Raw genomic sequence first — 20,948 nt, forward strand, 5'->3', positions numbered from 1 at the left:
ACTAGAGTGGTTCACTAGCAGACTAAAAGAAGCAGAAGAATCAGTGACCTGGAACACAGGTAGTGGAACTCACACAAACAGAGCAACAAAAAGCAAAAAGGATTTTTAAAAGTGATGACAGCTTAAGGGACCTCTGGGACAACATCAAGTGAAACAACATTTATGTTATAGAGGTCCCAAAAGAAAAGAGAAGGGGGCTGAAAACTTCCCCAACATGGGGAGACACCCAGATCCTGGAAGCTGAGACAATTCCAAATAAGATGAACCAAAAGATACCCATCTAAGACAAATTATAATTAAAATGGCAAGGAAGGTAGAAATAAGGAGAGAATCTTAAAAGCAGCAAGAGAAAAACAACTTATGAACAAGAGAATCCTCTTGAGACCATTAGCAGATATTCCAGGAGAAATTTTTCAGGCCAGAAGGGAGTGGCATGATGTATTCAAAGTGCTGAAAGAAGAAAATTCCCAACCAAAGTGAATAAAAACCATATAATCATCTCAATAGAGAAAAAACATTTGGCGAAATTCAACATCCACTTTTAAAAAGTTTCAACGGGACTTCCCTGGTGGTCCAGTGGTTAAGACTCCATGCTCCTACTGCAGGGGGCATGGGTTCGATCCCTGGTCGGGGAACTAAGATCCCACATGCCGCAGAGCGAATTAAAAAAAAAAAGTCTCAACAAACTGGATACAGAGGCAGTGTATCTCAACATAACATAGGCCATATATGACAGACCCAGAGCTGCCATCATGCTCAATGGTGAAAAACCCAAAACATGACAAGTATGTCTACTCTCACCACTTTTATTCAACATAGTACTGGAAGTCCTAGCCACAGCAATTAGGACAAGTAAATCAAAGACAACCAAACCAGGAAGAAGTAAAACTGTCACTATTGCGGATGACATGGTACTGTTTGTAGAAAAACCTAATGATTCCACAAAAAAACTATTAGAATAAATGAATTCAGTAAAGCTGTAGGACACATAAACAATATACAGGGACCTATGGCATTTCTACACACTAATGATCACAAAGAAATTAGGAAAACACCCCATTTACAATTTCATCAGGTTTACTTGATTGCTATTATCAATAATACTGTACTACACTCTCCCTTTACAATTCTCCAGAAGACGGCATGTATGGTAGGGAATACCTATGACCTGTATCTCTAATCTCAGCTTATATATGTCAGAATATTAATGTTTATAAACAGTTTAGCACATATACCTGTTTTAATAAGAAAGATCCATTTGAGGCCATACTAAAATTTAAAAGCCAAGAGCAATAAATCCTGATGTACTTTGGGAAATCTAAATGATTACATTATAAATTTCTCTTTGATCATTAATATAGTGACTTTACAGAGTTCCATATTGTGTCCTACAGTAGATTTACAGCTTGAAGCAGCTATAGGATTTGACTATTGGGCCTAATTCCTGATAAGAGTGTTTAATAAAATATGTACATTTGTGGAAGGCAGAATTCCACACACTGGGGAGAGAAGTAACTTGATCTCTTGAGCTACTTATGAGGTGAAGTAGGAAATCAACTGCAAACTTTCCTTCTAGATCAAAAAAGTGTGTCTTTGTGGGCAACCCATATATAGCCATTTTACCTTTGTGGAATGGGCTTTATTATCCTTGCCACTTGTGATATTTTTGTAATACAAGCTTCTTTAATTATTGCTTTTTAATGTCTGAAGAGTACTGGGAACAACTGTCATTCTTGTTGAATCTCTAAAAAAGGCAATACAGCGGTATTTTTTTAATCTCTTATTAAACATATCCATAAATTATCCATGCTTCATGGATGTCAGTTTGTGGATGTCTAGGCAGTTAGACAACTAATGCCCATAACTTACAGGAAAGAATCTACTTACTTCCAACTGCATGGGATGGCAACATATGATTCACGAGATGCGTCTTATCAACTCCTTTCTTTGCTTAAAATTATACCATTAACTAAGTATCTCAAACCAATTATATATGTTTTTATTTTGGAGTAACAAAAGTAAATGCCAGGAGGAGACACAGAATACTTAGTAAGATACGGTCTAACAAAGCAGAATGAATAAAGAGAAAGCATATAAAATGTAATATATGTACACGCTTCAGTTCAACCTGTCCTCTTTGTTTTTTTCTACTAGGCATATCATCTTTGCTCCAAGCAGCCACAACAAATATGCTGGCGAATCATTTCCTGGCATCTTTGATTCTATATTTGATATTGAAAATAAAGCAGATCCTCGTTCAGCCTGGAAAGAAGTAAAGAAACACATTTCAATTGCAGCCTTTACAATTCAAGCAGCAGCAGGGACTCTGAAAGAGTTGTTATAGTAAGGTCTCAGCCAACTAGCTGCCATTAAAAGTCTGAGGATAAAATCCGTCTTTCTTTCTGATAACACATGAAGCCAGAGCATGCTAAAATCTTGCTTGTCATGTCATGTTTTGACTTTAGACTTCCACCTTGTTCATCTGCAAAGAGATTTTTGGCCCTTTGAAAATTCATAACTTCATCATCAAAGTACTAATCCAATAAAACAAACCAAAAAACCTCTAGTCATATGGAGAAAGAGATAAAGTAAGTGAAAGTTCCCTAAAATAAAATATGGCAAGGAACTTGAACTCTTCAGACATTGGTGGCCAGAAAGTGAAACAGTACAACCACTTTGGAAAACAGTCTGGCACCTTCTTATAAAGTTAAATATATACTTATATTATAGCTCTAAAATTCTACTTCTAGGTATTTACTAAGGAAGAGCAAAAACATGATCACCAAAAGACTGTTGCATGTTCATCACAGCTTAATGTGCAAATAATGCCAATGCCCATCAATAAATGAATGGATACATTGTGGTATATTCACAATGGAATACTACTCAGCAATAAAAACGAAATAACTGCCGATACATGTAATATTATTGGCAGACATTATTGAGGGAAAGAAGCCAGACACAAAAGAATGCCTAGTATGAGATTCAATTTATATGAAGAAGCAAAACTAATCTATGGTATTAGGAATTACATCAGTGATTGCTCGGGTCAAGTAAGGGGCAGGCAGGGAGGAAATGTGCTACAAAGAGCAAAGTTTCTGGGATGATGGGAGTCTTCTGTATCATGATCTGGATGATGGTTACACAGGAATATACAGTTGTCAAACTTCATCAAACAGTAAACTTAAAATGTGTAACAATGATACCTTATAAATAAATTTGATTACCAAGAAAAAAAATGTCTGGCAAGGAGACTGGAATAGCACACCTTCTCTTGCGAAACCATCATGGAGTACAAATGGTAAGGAAAAGTGAGTTAACAGCTATACTTTTGATAACTTCAACTCTACTGAATAATATATATCTGATAGGTGAAAACAGTTGACCCTTGAATAACATGGGGGTCAGGGGTGCTGACCCTCTGTGCAGTTGAAAATCCATGTGTAACTTGACACTTGGCCTCTCCATATCCTTGTTTCTGCATGCATGGATTCAGCCAACCATGGATCATGTAGTGCTGTAGTACGTATTTAGTGGAAAAAAATCTGCGGATAAATGGACCTATGCAGTTGAAAGCTGTGTTGTTCACAGGTCTACTGCAGTTGCCACAAATCTTCACACTCTGACTCCTATTGAACAGAAGTATATCAGCATGTGCAAACTTTCATGCAGAGCCTAATGATTCAGAATTGTGGGTAATCTGAGATGAAAGCTTCAGAAAGCTTGGTCGTTTAATTACTTTGCCAAAAAGAGTTGAGAATCAAAATTAAATGAGCCCTCATAGGCAGGCACACTAACTACAAGAAGAAGCTTTAAAGGGCAATAAAAGACACTACTCATGAAGCATAAATAAATTTATAAAGCATATTAAATTAGACTTCTGTGACAAGTTTGTTTTAGCCAATCTATGAATTTAATTTTCTACCATACTATATTACCTTAACATAAGACTTTATTTTAGGATAGAGGAGTAACTGTATTTTAACTTTTGACTTAAAGCATTGTCTTGTAGAGACAATATTGGGTTTTCTACTGTCCCAACTGAGTAAATCACTACATAATTTTGGGCATCAGTTTCTTCAAGAGTAAGGATTGTTAAGGTTCCATCTAACTCTATTTATAAATCTCTTTTATGTTTTTCCTACCGGCAGCTTTCCAGAAGAAAGATATTTATTGCTAAAAAAGCATGTATGGTTAGAAATATGGGTTTAGAGAAAAATAGTAACCTTTTCAACTTATTGTTTACTTTAATCGGTAAGTTATTTTGTTTTTATCATCTTTAATCAACAATTCACCATTTGAACAGAACAATGATTATGTGGTATGCACTGTAATAAACTCAGGATATTAGATAGAGAATATGTACTACCACATGTTCAACACACAGAACGTGTTTGAACTACTGTTTTAGTCTTTTTCCTGTAGGATTATTTTATGTCTAAGATGTTTATGCTTGGTAACCACATAGCAAAAATCTAGAGTAGTCATGAAACATGAAAAAAAGGGAGACTGAGCAAATCACCGTGGAAAATCACCACTTTACAAAGGTAGACAGAAACAGAGGGAAAAGCAAAGAAAGGAGATACAAAACAACCAGAAGACAAACAATAAGCTGGCAGTAGTAAGTCTTTACATATCAGTAATCACTCCAAATAGAAATAAATTCAGTTCACTAATCAAAGGCACAGAGTGGCTGGATGGATTAAAGAGACCTAACTATATAATTTCAGCTCTAGAGATACACATAAGCTCAGGGTGAAGATGTGAGTGGATGAGGATATTCCGTGCAACTGGAAACCAAAAGAAAGCAGGTATAGCCAGACAAAACAGACTTAATGCCAAAAATGATGAGACAAAAGGTCATTATATAAGGATAAAAAGGTCAATATATCCAGAAGATACAACAATCATAAATATATATATACACCCAACATTGGCACACTGAAATATATTAAGCAAATTCTAATAGATCAAAAGGGAGAGATAGACAATAATGCAGTAATAGTAGAGGCTTTCAATATCCCACTGCCAGCAATGACCACTGATCATCCAGACATCGAATCAATAAGAAATGCTAGAATTTAACCATACTGTGTAACAAATGACCGTAACAGACATATCCAAAAGTAGCAGAATACACATACTTCTCAAGTGCACACAGAACATTATCTAGTATAAATCATGATACGAGAAGAAATGAAAACAACACATCTCAACAAATAAGAATACTGAAATCATACCAACTATCTTTTCAGATAACAATCTACGAAACTAGAAATCAACAATCAGAGGAAAGCTGGCAAATCTACAAATACGTGGAAAGTAAACAAGACACTCCTAAACAATCAGAGGGGAACAAAAAGGGAAATTAAAAAATTATCTCAAAACAAATGAAAATGGAAATACAAACTATCAAATCTTATGGGATGAAGGAAAAGCAGTTCCGAGAGGAAAGTTTATAGCAATAAATTCATATATTGAGAAATTTAGAAACATCTCAAAAAAAAAATCCCCCTAACTTTTACACCTCAAGGAACTAGAAAGAGAAAGCAGGAGGATCAAAGTGGAAATACATGAATAGAGACCAGGGAGGAAAAAAACAGAATTAACAAAATTAAAGCTGGCTCTTCAAAAGATAAACAAAATTGACAAACCTTTAACCAGACTAAGAAAAAAAGAAGACTCAAAATTAGAAATGAAAAAGAAGACACTACAGAGATACAAATACTACAGAAATACAGAAGACATATGAGACTATTATGAACAATTATATGCCAACGAGATAACCTAGAAGAAATGCATAAACTTCTATAAACACAAACTACCAAGACTGAATCAGGACAAACAGAAATTCTGAACAGACCATTAATGAGCAAAGAAATTGCATCAGTAATCAAAAACCACACAACACAGAAAACCTCAGGACCAGATGGCTTCATTGGCAAATTCTACCAAACATTCAAAAGAGAATTAACAACAGTCCTTCTCAAACTCTTGCAAAAACCTGAGGAAGAAATACTTCCAAAGTCATTTTACGAGGCCAGCATTACCCTGATTCTGAAGCCAGATAAGGACACTTTAACAATAGGCTAATATCCCTGATGAATGTAGGTGTAAATTTTTCAATAAAATCTTAGCAAACTGAATTTAAGAACATACAAAAAGGGTTATACATCATGACCAAATGGGATTTATCCCTTTGATGCAAAGATGGTTCAACATGTAAATCAATAAATGTAATATATTAATGAAAGATAAAAATTACGTGATCATCTCAGTTGATGCAGAAAAGCATTTGGTAAAATACAACATCCTTTCATGATTAAAAAACGCTAGGCACGGGCTTCCCTGGTGGCGCAGTGGTTGAGAGTCCGCCTGCCGATGCAGGGGACATGGGTTCATGCCCTGGTCTGGGAAGATCCCACATGCCGCGGAGTGGCTGGGCCCATGAGCCATGGCCGCTGAGCCTGCGCGTCTGGAGCCTGTGCTCCGCAATGGGAGAGGCCACAACAGTGAGAGGCCCGTGTACCGCAAAAAAAAAAAAAAAAAAAACCGCTAGGCAGACTGGGTATAGAGGAACATACCATAACATAATAAAGGCCATATGTAACAAACCTGCAGTTAACATGATACTCAATGGATAAAAATTGAAAGCTATTCCTCTAAGATCAGGAACAAGACAAGGATGCCCACTTTCACAATTCTTATTAAATACAGTACTGAAGGACTAAATTGCTCAATATAGAGCAATTGGGCAAGACAAACAAAAGGCATCCAAATAGAGAATGAAGAACTAAGTGTTGATATTTGCAGATGCTACAATTTCATATATAGAAGATCCCAAAGACTCAACCAAAAAAAAAAACCAAAAAAAACAAAAACTGTTGGAACTAATTAATGATTTCAGTAAAATTGCAGGATACAAAAATCAATATACAGAAATCAATTACATTTCTATATGCTAAGAATGAAACATTTGAAAAGGAAATAAAGAAAACTATCCCAATCACAATAGCATCAAAAACAATAAAATACTTAGGCATAAGTTTAACCAAGGAAGTGAAAGATTATTGCTGAAAGAAACTGAAAACAAAAGTAATAAATGGAAAGACAGCCTGTGTTTATGGATCGGAATAAGTAATATTGTCAAAATGTCCATACTATCCAAAGCCATCTATAGATTCAACAAAATTCCCATCAAAACACCAATGGCATTCTTCACAGTAGAAAACAATCCTCAAATCTGTATGGACCCACAAAAGACCCCAAATAGCAAAAGCGACTCTGAGGAAAAAGAACCAAGCTGGTGGTATCATACTTCCTGATTTCAAACTATATTACAAAGCTATAGTACTAAAAATGTATTATAGTAAACAATATAACCATATGCCTAAAGGAGGTAGGAAAAGAAAAACAAAACCCCAAAGTTAGTAGAAGGAAATAAATCATAAATATCAGAATAGAAATAAGTAAAATAGAAACTAAAAATAGAAAAGATCAATGAAGCTAAGAGCTGGTTTTTAGAAAAGATAAGCAAAACTGATAAACCTTTAGCCAGACTCATCAAGAAAGTAAAGAGAAGGCCAAATCAATAAAATCAGACATGAAAGTTATAAGAGACACCAAGGAAATACAAAAGAATCATAAGGGACTACAATGAACAGCTATACGCCCATAAAATGGACAATCTAGAAGAAAATGGAAGATTCCTAGAAATGTATGATCTTCCATGATTAAACCAGGAAGAAACAGAAAATATGAACAGACCAATTACCAGCAATGAAAGTGGAACAGTAATAAAAACTAGCAGAAAACAAAAGTCGAAACCAGAAGCCTTCACAGGTGAATGCTACCAAACATTTAGAGAAGAGTTAACACCTATTTTTCTCAAACTATACTAAAAACTGCAGAGGAACATTTGTGAACTCATTCTACAAGGCCAGCATCATCCTGATAACAAAAAAAGATACCACAATAAAAGAAAATTACAGGCCAATATCACTGATAAACATAGATGCAAAAATCCTCAACAAAATATAATCAAACCAAATCCAACAATACATTAAAAGGATCATGCACCATGATCAAGTGGGATTTATCCCAGGGATGCAGGTATTTTTCAATATCTGCAAATCAATCAATGTAACATACATTAACAAACTGAAGGGCAAAAACCATATCAATAGATGCAAAAAAAGCTTTACAAAATTAAGCATCCATTTAAGATAAAAACTCTCCAGAAATGGACATAAAGGGAACAAACCTCAACATAATAAAGGCCATATAAGACAAGCCCACAGGTAGCATCATACTTAATGATGAAAATCTGAAAGCATTTCCTCTAAGATCAGAAATAAGACAAGGATGCCCACTCTCACCACTTTTATTCAACAGAGTTTTGGAAGTCCTCCCCACAGCAGCCAGAGAAGGAAAAGAAATAAAAGGAATCCAAACTGGAAAAGAAGTAATAAAACTGCCACTGTTTGCAGATGACATGATGCTCTACGTAGAAAATCCTAAAGATGCTACCAGAAAACGACTAGAGCTCATCAATGAATTTAGTAAAATTGAAGGATATAAAATTAATATACAAAAATCTGTTGCATTTCTATACACTAACAACAAAAGATCAGAAAAAGAATTTAAGGGTACAATCCCATTTACTATCATCAAAAAGAAAATACCTAGAGATCTACTTAGGGAGGCAAAACACCTATACTTTGAAAACTGTAAGACACTGATGAAAAATATTGAAGATGACACAAACAGATGGAAAGATATACCATGTTCATGGACTGGAAGAATCCATATTGTTAAAATGACCATAATACTGAAGGCAACTGACAGATTCAATGTAATCCCTATCAAAATACCATGGGCATTTTTCACAGAACTAGAAAAGAAAATTTTAAAGTTTCTATGGACACACAAAAGATCTTGAAAAGCCAAAATAATCAGGTGAAAGAACAGAGCTGGGGGAATCACACTCCCTGGCTTCAGACTATACTACAAAGCTACAGTAATCAAAATAATATGGTACTGGCATAAAAAGAGATACATCGATCAATGGAACAGGATGGAAAGCCTAGAAATAAACCCATGTACTTACGGTCAATTAATCTATGACAAAGGAGGCAAGAATATACAATGGAGAAAAGACAGTCTCAATAAGTGGTGCTGGGAAAACTGGACAGCTACATGTAAAATAATAAAATTAGAACATTAACACCACATATAAAGATAAACTCAAAATGGATTAAAGGCCTACATACAAGACAGGAAATCATAAAACTCCTAGGGGAAAACATAGGCAGAACCCTCTCTGATACAAATCATAGCAGTATTATTTTGGATCTGTCTCCTAAAGCAAAGGAAATAAAAGCAAAAGTAAACAGATGGGACCTAATTAAACTTAAAAGCTTTCGCACAGTAAAGGAAGCCATCAAGAAAATGAAAAGCAACCTAGTGAATGAGAGAAAATATTTGAAAATGATATGATCCAAAATATATACACAACTCATACAACTCAACATCAAAAAAACAACCTGATTAAAAACTGGGCAGAAGACCTGAATAGACATTTTTCCAAAGCAGATATACAGATGGTCAACAGGCACATGAAAAGATGCTCAATATCAATTGTCAGAGAAATGCAAATTAAAACCACAGTAAGATATCACCTCAGACCTATCAGAATCACTGTCATCAAAAAGAATACAAATAACAAATGTTCATGAAGATGTGGAGAAAAGGGAACTCTGTACACTGTTGAGGGAATGTAAACAGAGAAAGTATGGGGGAGTTCTTTAAAAAGTAAAAACAGAACCATCATATGATCCAGCAATACCACTCTTGGGCATATATCCAGGGAAAACCATAATTTGAAAAGATACACACACCTCAATATTCATAGCATTATTTACCACTGCCAAGATATGGAAGCAACCTAAGTGTCCATCAACAGATGAATGGATGAAGATGATGTGATACACACACACACACACACACACACACACACACACACACACACATATACACAATGGAATACTACTCAGCCATAAAAAGAAAATTTTGCCATCTGCAATAACATGGATGGTCTTGGAGGGTATTATGCTAAGTGAAACAAGTCAGATAAAGACAAATACTGTATAATATCACTTATATGTGGAAACTAAAAAATACAACAAATCAATGAATATAACAAAAAAAGAAACAGACTCACAGATACAGAAAATAAACTAGTGTTTATCAGTGCAGAGAGGGAAGGGGGAGCAATACAGAGGCAGGTGATTTAAAAAAAGGGTTTTTATGGGATTATATGAAATCATGTGTGAAACTTTTGAAAACTGTAAAGTTCTATAGAATTTAAAGCATGTTCCTTTCAATTAAAAAACAAATAAATAAAATGAACTAGTGAACATAACTAAAAAGAAACAGTCACACAGGTATACAGAACAAACTAGTAGTTACCAGTGAGGAGGGGGAAGGGGCAAAATAGGGGTAGGAGATTAAGAACTAAAAACTACTCTGTATAAAAGATACAACCTACAATGATATATTGTCCAACACAGGGACTACAGCCAATATTTTATAACTATAAATGGAATATAACCTTTAAAAATTGTGAATCAGTATGTCGTACTCCTGAAACATGTTGTACATGAACCATACTTCAATTTTAAAAAAAAGTATTATACTGGCACAAAAATAGACACATAGACCAGTGGAGCACATTAGAGGGCCTAGAATTAAACCTCTGCTTATATGGTCAAGTAATATTGGATAAGGGAGTAAAGGGCACCCAATGGGGAAAGGAATAGTCTCGTCAACAAATTGTGTTGGGAAAACTGGATAAACACATGCAGAGCAATGAGAATGGACCGTTATCTTACACCACTCAAAAAAATTAACTTGAAATATATTAAAGATTTAAACATAAGACCTGATACTTTAAAATTCTTAGAAGAAAACATAGGGAAGAAACTCCTCAACACTGGTGGTAGCAATGATTTCTTTGGATATAAAAACACAAGCAAAAATCAACAAATGGGACTATATCAAATTTAAAAGCTTTTGCACAGCAAAAGAAACAACAAAATGAAAAGGCAACCTACAGAATGGGAGAAACTTTTTTCAAATCACATATATGATAAGGGGTTAATATCCGAAATATAGAGAAGTCAGAAACAAAAACGCAAATAATTTGATTAAAAAATGGGCAGACGACCTAAAAGACATTTTTCCAAAGACAACAGGTACATGAAAAGATGCTCAATATCGCTAATCATCAGGGAAATGCAAGTTAAAACCACAGTGAGTCATCATCTCATACCTGTTAAAATGGTTATCATCAGAAAGAAAAGAGATAAGAAGTGCTGGTGAGAACGTGGAGAAAAGGGAACCCTTGGTACACTATCAGTAGGAACATAAACTGGCACAGCTACTATCGAAAACGGTGTGGAGGTTCCTCAAAAAATTGAAGATAGAACTACCACATGATCCAGTAATTCCACTTCTGGGTTATTTTTCAGAAGAAAATGAAACCACTAACTCAAAAAAAAATGTGTACCCCAATATTCATTGCCGCATTATAATAGCCAAGATGTGGAAAAAAACTTAGCGTCTGTCAATGGCTGAATAAAGAGAATATGGTACATATATAATGGAATATATATAATGGAATATAATGTAATGGAATATTATTCAGCCACGAAGAAAGGAGGGTATCCTGCCATTTGTGAAAACATGGATGGCCTCAGCACATTTTGCTAAGTGAGATTAAGTCAGACAGAAAACAAGTATTGTATGATATTGCTTATATTTGGAATTTTAAAAAGTCAAACTTGCAGAAACAGAATAAGATGGTGGTTAGCAGGGGCTAAGGGGTGGGGGACAAGACTAATGTTGTTTAGGGTACAAATTTACAATAAGTAGTAAAAAAGCTCTAGAGATATAATGCACAGTACAGGGAGTACAGACAATAGTATCGTGTTACAGTCATCAAGCTTGTTAAGAGAACTTATTCCAACTACCAAAAAAAGGATAACTAGGTAAGGTGATAGAGGTGCTAATTATCACCACAATGGCAATCATATTACAATATATAAATGTATCCAATTAACGTTTTACACTTTAAATTTACACATTACATATCAGATATACTAAAACAAAACAAAAAAACACTCTAGAAGAGATTGAGTCCTGTACACCCAGAACAGCACCTCAAGTCTCATTAAGCATCAAACTTACACAAACATAGAGAACATACAATAAACTCCCATTTATCCATCTCCCAGCTCAAAGAATCATCCCCCCAAAAAGAAAAAAAAATAAACCTTTTTTCCCCTAAGCATATCCTATTTCTTGGTCCACATCCTGAGTAAGAGATTATTTCTCATAAGGATACTTGTGAAATAGCAAAGAAATATTTTGCTAGTGACAAATGTTTTATTACTTTTTTTTTTTTTTTTTTGGCTCTGCAGCACAGCTTGGGGGATCTTAGTTCCCTCGACCAGGACCAGAGGTTGAACCCAGGCCATGGCAGTGAAACCACTGAGTCCTAACCACTGGACCACGAGAGAATTCCCTGTTGCTGACTTTTAAAATCAAATTTAAATAAGCCATAAATTTCTATTATAATGCAATAATTTGATCATTTAAAAAATCTAAACATGTTGCTTATATTGAGTAATATAAAAGTAAACTAATAAAAAGCATATGAAATGTAATATAGGCATATACATTAAGAAATTCTAAAAATTTATTCTAGAGAAAATTGGAAAGAATGCCAATATTTGTGACAAAGATACTGCAACATTTTATCATAGTAAAAAAGTAAACTAAATATTCATCAATGGGAAACTGCTTAACTTATGGCATAATAGTCATAAAGCTGATAAACTGATAAACATTTTTCATTTTTGGTAAGTTGTAAGTTATTGTTGGAAAAAAAATATGTTGATAAAACTGAATGTACAGATATCACACAAGTATCAGCAGTACTTATTACACTTCTTACACTGGGGTGGTGGACTTTTTATCTTTGTACTTTTCTGTATTGCTTTAATTTCTTACATTGGAATATATTCCTCTTATAATAAAAACTACAGTAAGGCTGTTTTAACTTTGAAGAGAAAAAAAGTTCTGGGATGCAATAAAGTTCAAAAATAGAAACCTCTTTTTCTATCTTTGTAATTTACTAGTTTTTCTGTTCTGAGGATACAAACAACACTTATTTACAGATGCATACATGGGCTATTTTAATATTTTTCATATTAGCTCAGAATTTCAAAACTATCAATTGACCTTCCAACTTTCAAGTTTATATATGGAGATGAGATACAAGAAAATAATTCTCCTCCAATCCTGACTTTTGAAGTACAGAAATGAGTTTAGTAAAACAGTAACGTGAGAAATAACTACCACACTGTAATGGATTTTAGTCTTTGTATTGTCATTGCTTTTTAACTTTAGTCATTTGCTCTTTGTTTCCTCTCTTTTTAGTAAGTCTGTGTTCATCCACTTCTTTCAATCCCAAGTGTGATTATTCTGAATTCACGCCAACAATATCTTTCACTTAAATGATGTAAAAACTTCCTTTCAAATCACCCAACTTCCTTTCCCCTGTTGTATCACAATCATAGTAACTTCAGCCAGAATGATCTTCCTAAATGTGATCATGCTACATTCTATTTACAGATTTTCAATAGGGACTTCCACACTCCCAGGAATGATATAGTAGGTACTGGCAGGCAATCACTCCAGTTCCAGCTACTAAAAAAAAAAAATGTATTAAATGCACAATATTTTTAGATATATCAAAAAATTGTGGAAGCAATGAAAACTAAATGTACTAAAGTCTCCAAATACTGCTGAGAGCAACAACTGTTTACTTCCTTGGGGACATTTGCCAATTCTAGGCATGGGCTAAAGGTCAGATTCGCCCTATACTAAGGCACTTTAAGGGGAATATCGGCAGAGTTTCTGATGGCTGTATGAACTACCACGACGTACTGGAATCTAGAGGAACCGAAAACCAAGGCTGAGGTGTTTGCTTAGGGGCGAGGGCAAGATAGAAAGCTTTGGGGCTAAGCAGACTAACAAGAGTTTTCTTAAGAGGCCACTGTCATCTCTCAACTCCAGTTCTTTTCACATCCTTGTCTTTCTCCATCCCCCCCTCCTATTTGGTTAACTCCTACCCATTTTTTTTTCAGGACTCTAGTGTCTACCCCTCCAAAAATCCATGTATAAAATCTACCAAACATGCTCTCACAGCGACTCTTTACAGGTTGATCTTTAGCATAGTTTTTATTTGATGACCTTTTGCTTTCCTTGCTGGAATCTTTGGAAGCAGAGGCCAGTGTGTTTGGTAATTATCCCCAGCACATACGAAGTAGCTAAAAATGTTTTCTTGAATGAAATGAAATAATTAAGCAAAGGGATGGCTATAATAATTGAAGATGCTCACAAACTTTTATATCTTACCAAAAACATTAATAAAATCTGTAAATTTCATACCTACCAACTCAGAACAATTCCTTTGGGAGGAAAAAATATTAAGAAACCTTACCTCAACTAGCCTCAAGATTATCTGGCAAAGCATAATAATATATAAAAAGATCACCCATGTAGGCTACAGATCTCTCTTTGGAAGAAGTGTCCTATAATTTATAACATAATAATTTTACATGTGGTTCTTGATTCATTAAAACACTCTAGAGCTCAGGTTTAAGTGTCTTTCCCTGTACTTTGATGGGGACATCTTCCCTAACTTTTCACAAATGAAAACTTCAATCATGTAAAACTAGGTTACGAGTGAATTGTTTGTCTAATGCACTAATACTTAATTTTAATGCATTGCTTCTTTCACCCCATTACAGTGACATGTTATCTGCCTATGTACATTGTCTTCCAATCATCAACATCTAAGAATACAGATGTAGAAAACTGTTCCAGATTCCAAATGATAGTAAGTCCAAGGTTATTTATATGCACAAGCCTTTAGAACTAACTGCCTGCAAAGTACAAATTCATTGCCGTGGGCGTTTTACAGTCCTGCAGAAGCCATCCCTAATTCTTGTCAATAGCCCATCAGCCCTATAGAGGTCCTTATCAAGAAAGTCAATGGCTCAATTAACTACTGCAGAAGTTAAAAGCACATTATCTTTTCATGATAATTCACTCACTTGATACTAAGGAAGAAAAGACTAAACATTAATAAAGAAATAGCAGTTCCAATTTTAGGTTTTGCATGGTGACTCAGATGTCTTCAGTGTCATGGTGGAGAGTTTAAACAGGACTTTGAAGTTGAAGGCCCTCATTTTAAAATCCAATTTTGCCATCTGCTACCTATTGTGACCTGAGGCAAGTTATGGAGCTTCCTTTGCCTGTTTCTCTATCCATAAAATATGGATAATAATATATAATCATGGGGGTATTCTGAAGATAAAATGAAAAGCTATCAAAAGCACTTAGCAAAGTGCTTAGCACACTTGAATTGCCAACCTATTGAATAAAAAATTAGTCATCATTATGTCTACAGTTCTGAATTACTTGTAACCAGTACTTCCTAAATTCCTAAGCCTAAATCACAAACAGAATTTATGAAGTATTTTAATCTGATCAAGTGAATTATAAAGCCCTATTACTATATACCTACTTAAATGGGACAAGAATTCCACCTAACTAAATATCTCTCAATTCTGATTTTCATCATCCTGACATTGGCTTTCTGCTTCCTTAAACTGGTTCCCTTCCTTTGTGTCCAACTCAGCCTTTTTATGATGATAATTTAAGTAGCATTATGGGCAAGGGAGGGTGGGGCTGGCAGGAATCATTAAGGTAACAAAAACAGTCCAACTTGGTTTCGGGCCAGTCTGGGATCAGTCTGGAATCCAGCTTTCATAATTAGGAAACCTTTTAAAGTTTTACAAACAATTGTAATTATAAGGAAGCCATCAATTCTAATAAGCCTAATGCATCATTTAAAATTTGTGGATTTTATTTCCAACAAATAATCTTTACATTTTCCTCCACCATAAGAATATATTATGCCTAGCACTAAAATTGTTTAATGATCATACTGACAGAATCAAGGGCCTGTGGTGAATTTATGTTGTTTTTCATCCACCCAGCCTTCCTTCCGCATTCTTCTGGTAAAGAACTTTCCTTTCATCTAGGGGACCCATTACAGGTGGTTTAGGTGGCACACTCTGCACATTCAGGATGGAAGCCTCAACACTCCTTGTTAAGGCTTACTTATCTCAATGCCAGTGTACTCCTGCATCATACAAAGGACAGGAATTGTCACTGCTTTTGAGTTAAAGCAAGATGCTCTCAAAAGTTCAGAACAGTATCAACTTTGTATTCTCAAAGTTAGCTAAATGGTATATTTACATTACTGCCTATTTACTTATGACTTCCAAATTCTGAGAGCCAGACATGGGCTCACTGTAAGCGTCAGAACTTACCAATAGCTTGGACTACTTTACCTGGGCATTACAGATTCCTTGGACTCAAGAGTCCTCCGTAAAAAAATCACTTTTTCCAAAATTCCCTATCTTGTTTAGGGGCTCCTTCTGTTTCAAAATCTAGGAGTTATCCTTGAAATTTCACCCTCTAATCCCTAATTTCTTTGAATTCAAGATAAATCTCTTAATTTATCCTCTTCTCTTCCTACTGCTTCTGGTATATTTCATGCCCTCGTCCTAAAGGGTCTTCCTCTTTAAAACACTTCTAATTGCACCTTTTATTATAATGATTATTTTATTTATTTTTGGCTGTGCCGTGTGGCCTGGGGATCCTACTTCCCTATCAGTGATCAAAATTGGGCCCTGTGCAGTGGAAGCGTGCAGTTCTAACCACTGGACTGCCAGGGAATTCCCTACAATGATCTTTCTAAAATAAAATACAAGCCTTATCACAAATATATGAAAAAACCTCAAAGAAAGAAGTGAGGGGGAAAAGGTGCTCAGCTAACTCTGAGACTGTAGGAGTCTAGAAATGTAAGACTACAGGCAAAAAACTACCTAAGCACTACTCCAGTTAATAAATCTGTTTCCTATAGGAGATTAGGTTAAAAATTCTGATACTGCTGTACATGTATACTGAAACTGAACAAGTAAATGGACAGTGGATGACAGAAGCCAGGTTTTTATTGTAGGAGTGTGAAGTTACACATAAGCTAGGGGAGGAGGCTGCAGTGATCTGTGTGGTAACGGAGTAGTGGTGGAGAACTAAGTATGAACTCACGTTCACCTTACTATAGATAGTTACCTACAGAAATATTTATAGATATGTGTATAGACAGGTTAGCATACACACATATATTTCCTTGCTATCAGCTTGAGTGTACCTAGACACAAAGATAAGTCAGCAATGAGTACACCTAATATCCAGATATTGGTTTCTAATACCATTTTCCAATAAAAAGAACCTAGAATCTTTGGATAAATGACTGACTGGAGCATGCTGGAGTGCCAGAAGGTAAGAAAGTGCTAAAGAACACCACCAAAACAAAACCAAAAGTAAACCCACAATGACAGGCCAAGGATATGACAAAGGGACACACAGCCAACTGAAAGGCTACAATAACCAAAGCTGGGACAATCTGAGAAACAAAGTAACACTGGATTATAATTCAAAGTATAAAAATGAGTCTACACTGGTATAAATACATAATCAGGAGAAGAAACAAATCTTCCACACACAAAAATTCTAAATAATTTACATAGATACTCCACCCTTCAGAGGTGGAACATAGCTCCCCACCCCTTTTTAAGTGTGGGCTGCACACAGAAGGAACTAAACGATAGAAGACCAGACAAAGAGTAACTTTACAGTTAAAAATTGACAAACACTACCTTAGCCAGGAGATCAAAATGGTAATAAGCCATGTTGACAGCACTTACCCGTGACAGCACTTATGGGAATGGCACTTTACCCCTGTGCTTTTCTTTCTCAAAACACATCGATTTAATCCTAAGAAAAACACCAGACAAATCCCAATTGGGAGACATTCTACAAAATACCTGACCAGTACTTCTCAAAATCGTTAAGGGTTTTGAAGAGAGTCTGAGAAACTGCCAAAATCAAGAAGAGACCAAGGACAGACACATGATGACTAAATGAAATGTGGTACCTGGATGGGATCCTGGAACAGAAAAAAGACATTAGGTAAAGTACTAAGGAAATCTGAATAAAGTACGGACTTCGTTAATAATAATGTATCAATATGAGTTCATTAGTTGTAACAAATGTACCATACTACTGCAATATATTAAAAATAGGGGAAAATGGGGGTGGAATATATGGGAACTCTGTACTATCTTCACAACTTTTCTTTAAATCCAAAACTGTTCTGAAACAAAAAGTTAACTTAAAAGAAATTAAGTTGATGAAAAAAAGAATGCAAGCCTAATTAGATTTCCACACTGCTAGTGTTTCCCAAACTTATCCTATAACAGAATAAAATGGAAATTCTTCCACAAACTTTTGGGTATCACTCCACAGTTTCTGATTTAGTAGGTCTGACAGGTTGGGGACCAAGAATTTGCATTTTTAACAGATTTCAAGATGCTGACACCTCTGGTCTTGAAGTGGTATTTTGATAACCAATGGCCTGGTCTACAAGATGAAAACCAACAATTCAAATGATCCTTTGCTATTTATCCCCATGTTTACAATCTTATCTGTCCTTCCTCTGCATATCTTATGCTCCAAACACGATTGCTTTAACCAACTCTCAAGTTAATGGGGAAAACAAAGATAAGTTTGATGCTGTTTCATTACACATTTTATCCAACACACAGATAACAATTCCTATCTACAAGCTATATACAAAATACATCACTATCAAAATGGCAATGGAAACGTTTTTGAACTGAGGATTCTGACATTTCTTTGGAAGCTGTTTAGAGAAACTAGAGACCGTAAGAGTTGTCAAAACATAAATGATAAGTTTTTAATCCAGCTATTATTATAACCAAAACTGTACAGACAAAAGGACTACATACTTTATTTTATAAATTTATTTTCTAACAAAACATATGAAAGTAAAATTTGTTCCTAGTAACTAAACACAGTGTTACTAGTTTTCCATGCTATGTGCCAGTTTTATGGAACCCACTAATTCAACTGACAGACATAAGCAGCATAAAATAGCAGTTAAGAGCACAGAACAGAAAGCCAGGTGCCTGAGTTTGAAAGCTCTCCTTTACAACTCACTAGTTTTGCCACTGGGCAAGTTACTTGTGCCATAAATCAGTTTCCTTGACTGTAACAAGAGAACCTACCTCATAGGATTGTCATGAGGATTAAGTTCATATTCATAAAACTCCTTAGAACAGTGACAGGCCCATAACAAGTGCTACGTCTTTATATTTACATGAGCCAACCAACTTATCAAGTACTGTACTAGAAAATGGGGACAAAATTGTTGGCCAAAACACAGTCAAGGTTGTATGTGGTCTATAAGAGTATACGAACATTAACAAATTAATCATATAAATAATAAATATGGAACTATAAACTGAAATGAGCAATATGAAGAAAAGGATCATAGTGTTTTCAAAAACATTAATATACTCAGCTAGTCTCATTTTTGGAGGAGGGGAAAGTACTACAGGTTCAGAGAGACTACCCTCTCCCAGGCTTAATCAGTAATCTTACTTCTATTAGCAGTCTTAAAAAAGATAATTTAAGAACTGAATCACTTGAACACTGTATCTGCTTAGTCAAAAAAGATTAACAAATAAAATTATTTTGACACATAATCTTTAAGCAACATAAAAATGTTTAAGGCTGGAAGTTTTATTTCACTTCAGTAGACATTAAACGTGGCCTACTCAATTGGAAAACTAAGAAAAGGCATTAATTAGCATTTAATAAAAACATGCTCTTTAGAAAAACTGTTTTTCAAGGAATTCTTCACAACTAAGAATTATATAAAAACTTAAAATCAAACAACTATACAAAAAAAAAAACCACAAGAAAACCTTTGCAAATCCAGTATTTTAGAGATAACGCCAAATGTTTAAAGCAGCAGGTTATCTATCTACACGTAAATAAAATAAGCAAGGCATGCAACAACTCCAGATAAGTTTAAGTTGTACTCGGGAAGTAAGGAAGCAATCAGGTAAAAAACCAACTTCCCACCTACCCAACAAACAAAAGAAATGAAAGAAAACACCTATTAACAAAACTTAAAAACAAGCTGGACTTAGCTTGCATTCCAGAATTGAGGCTACAGAATTATAACATAGACAAAAATAAATATCAAATATGTATGCCAGGTCAAAATAATCTGCAATGAAACAAACCAAACCTATTAACATTCTAATAGATAACTTAAAAGTACCCAACCATTAAAAAAATAATAAAAGGTTGCAGACCTCATAAGTGAGCTTCTAAGCTTCCCTCCCCTCCCTCCCGACCCCCCGACCCCGAACCCTTGCAGTGGAAGCACGGAACCCTAACCATTAGACCACCAGGCAATTCCCACTTTTAAGCTTTTAAGTGAATTTACTTACTATGGGTATATGTATGACATGCATTTTCGGGCTGGGCAATGACTGATTTTTTTTTTTTTAAAGCAAGGCATGGTAAAGCAATAGCCAAACGTCACCTTAAAATATTTCCAAGAACTCTTTAAGGTTCTCTTCACCCTTAGTTGGTTGAGCTGTCTAAAGAAAACCAAACACAACAAGTTTCACTTAAGAATTAAAATCTCTGGCATAAAATATAAATTTTAATAAAATAGATCATTGCAGTACTTTGCCAGTATATGGTTACAGCAAGAAGTTACAACATTGACCTATAGATGTCTATGATAGGTTGATTTCAATTTATATATATATATATATATATATATTTTTTTTTTTTTTTTTTTTTTTGCGGTACGCGGGCCTCTCATTGTTGTGGCCTCTCCCGCTGCAGAGCACAGGCTCCGG

The 20,948-nt window shown here is 35.0% G+C and overlaps 2 protein-coding genes across 4 annotated transcripts in view; one reads left to right on the plus strand and one right to left on the minus strand.

Annotated features, from left to right (window-relative positions):
• The window catches only part of NAALAD2 (N-acetylated alpha-linked acidic dipeptidase 2), a 48,692-nt gene extending 45,462 nt beyond the window's left edge, over positions 1-3,230 (plus strand). For both annotated transcript variants that reach the window (XM_027087795.1, XM_027087796.1), the window contains exon 19: positions 2,155-3,230. In XM_027087795.1, the coding sequence (XP_026943596.1) occupies positions 2,155-2,344 (190 nt within the window). In that variant the 3' untranslated portion in view covers positions 2,345-3,230. The remainder of the gene's footprint in view (positions 1-2,154) is intronic.
• The window catches only part of CHORDC1 (cysteine and histidine rich domain containing 1), a 43,143-nt gene continuing 24,169 nt past the window's right edge, over positions 1,975-20,948 (minus strand). The window contains exons 12-13 of one of the 2 annotated variants that reach the window (XR_003428901.1): positions 20,624-20,681; positions 1,975-2,262 (exon numbers count right to left, since the gene is read on the minus strand). The gene's annotated coding sequence lies outside the window, so the exon portion shown is untranslated. The remainder of the gene's footprint in view (positions 2,263-20,623; positions 20,682-20,948) is intronic. The other variant, XM_027087797.1, reaches the window with a different exon arrangement.

Source organism: Aethalodelphis obliquidens, unplaced genomic scaffold, assembly GCF_003676395.1.
Source record: "Aethalodelphis obliquidens isolate GAN/ISIS:26980383/991018 unplaced genomic scaffold, ASM367639v1 scaffold60, whole genome shotgun sequence".
NCBI lineage: Eukaryota > Metazoa > Chordata > Mammalia > Artiodactyla > Delphinidae > Aethalodelphis > Aethalodelphis obliquidens.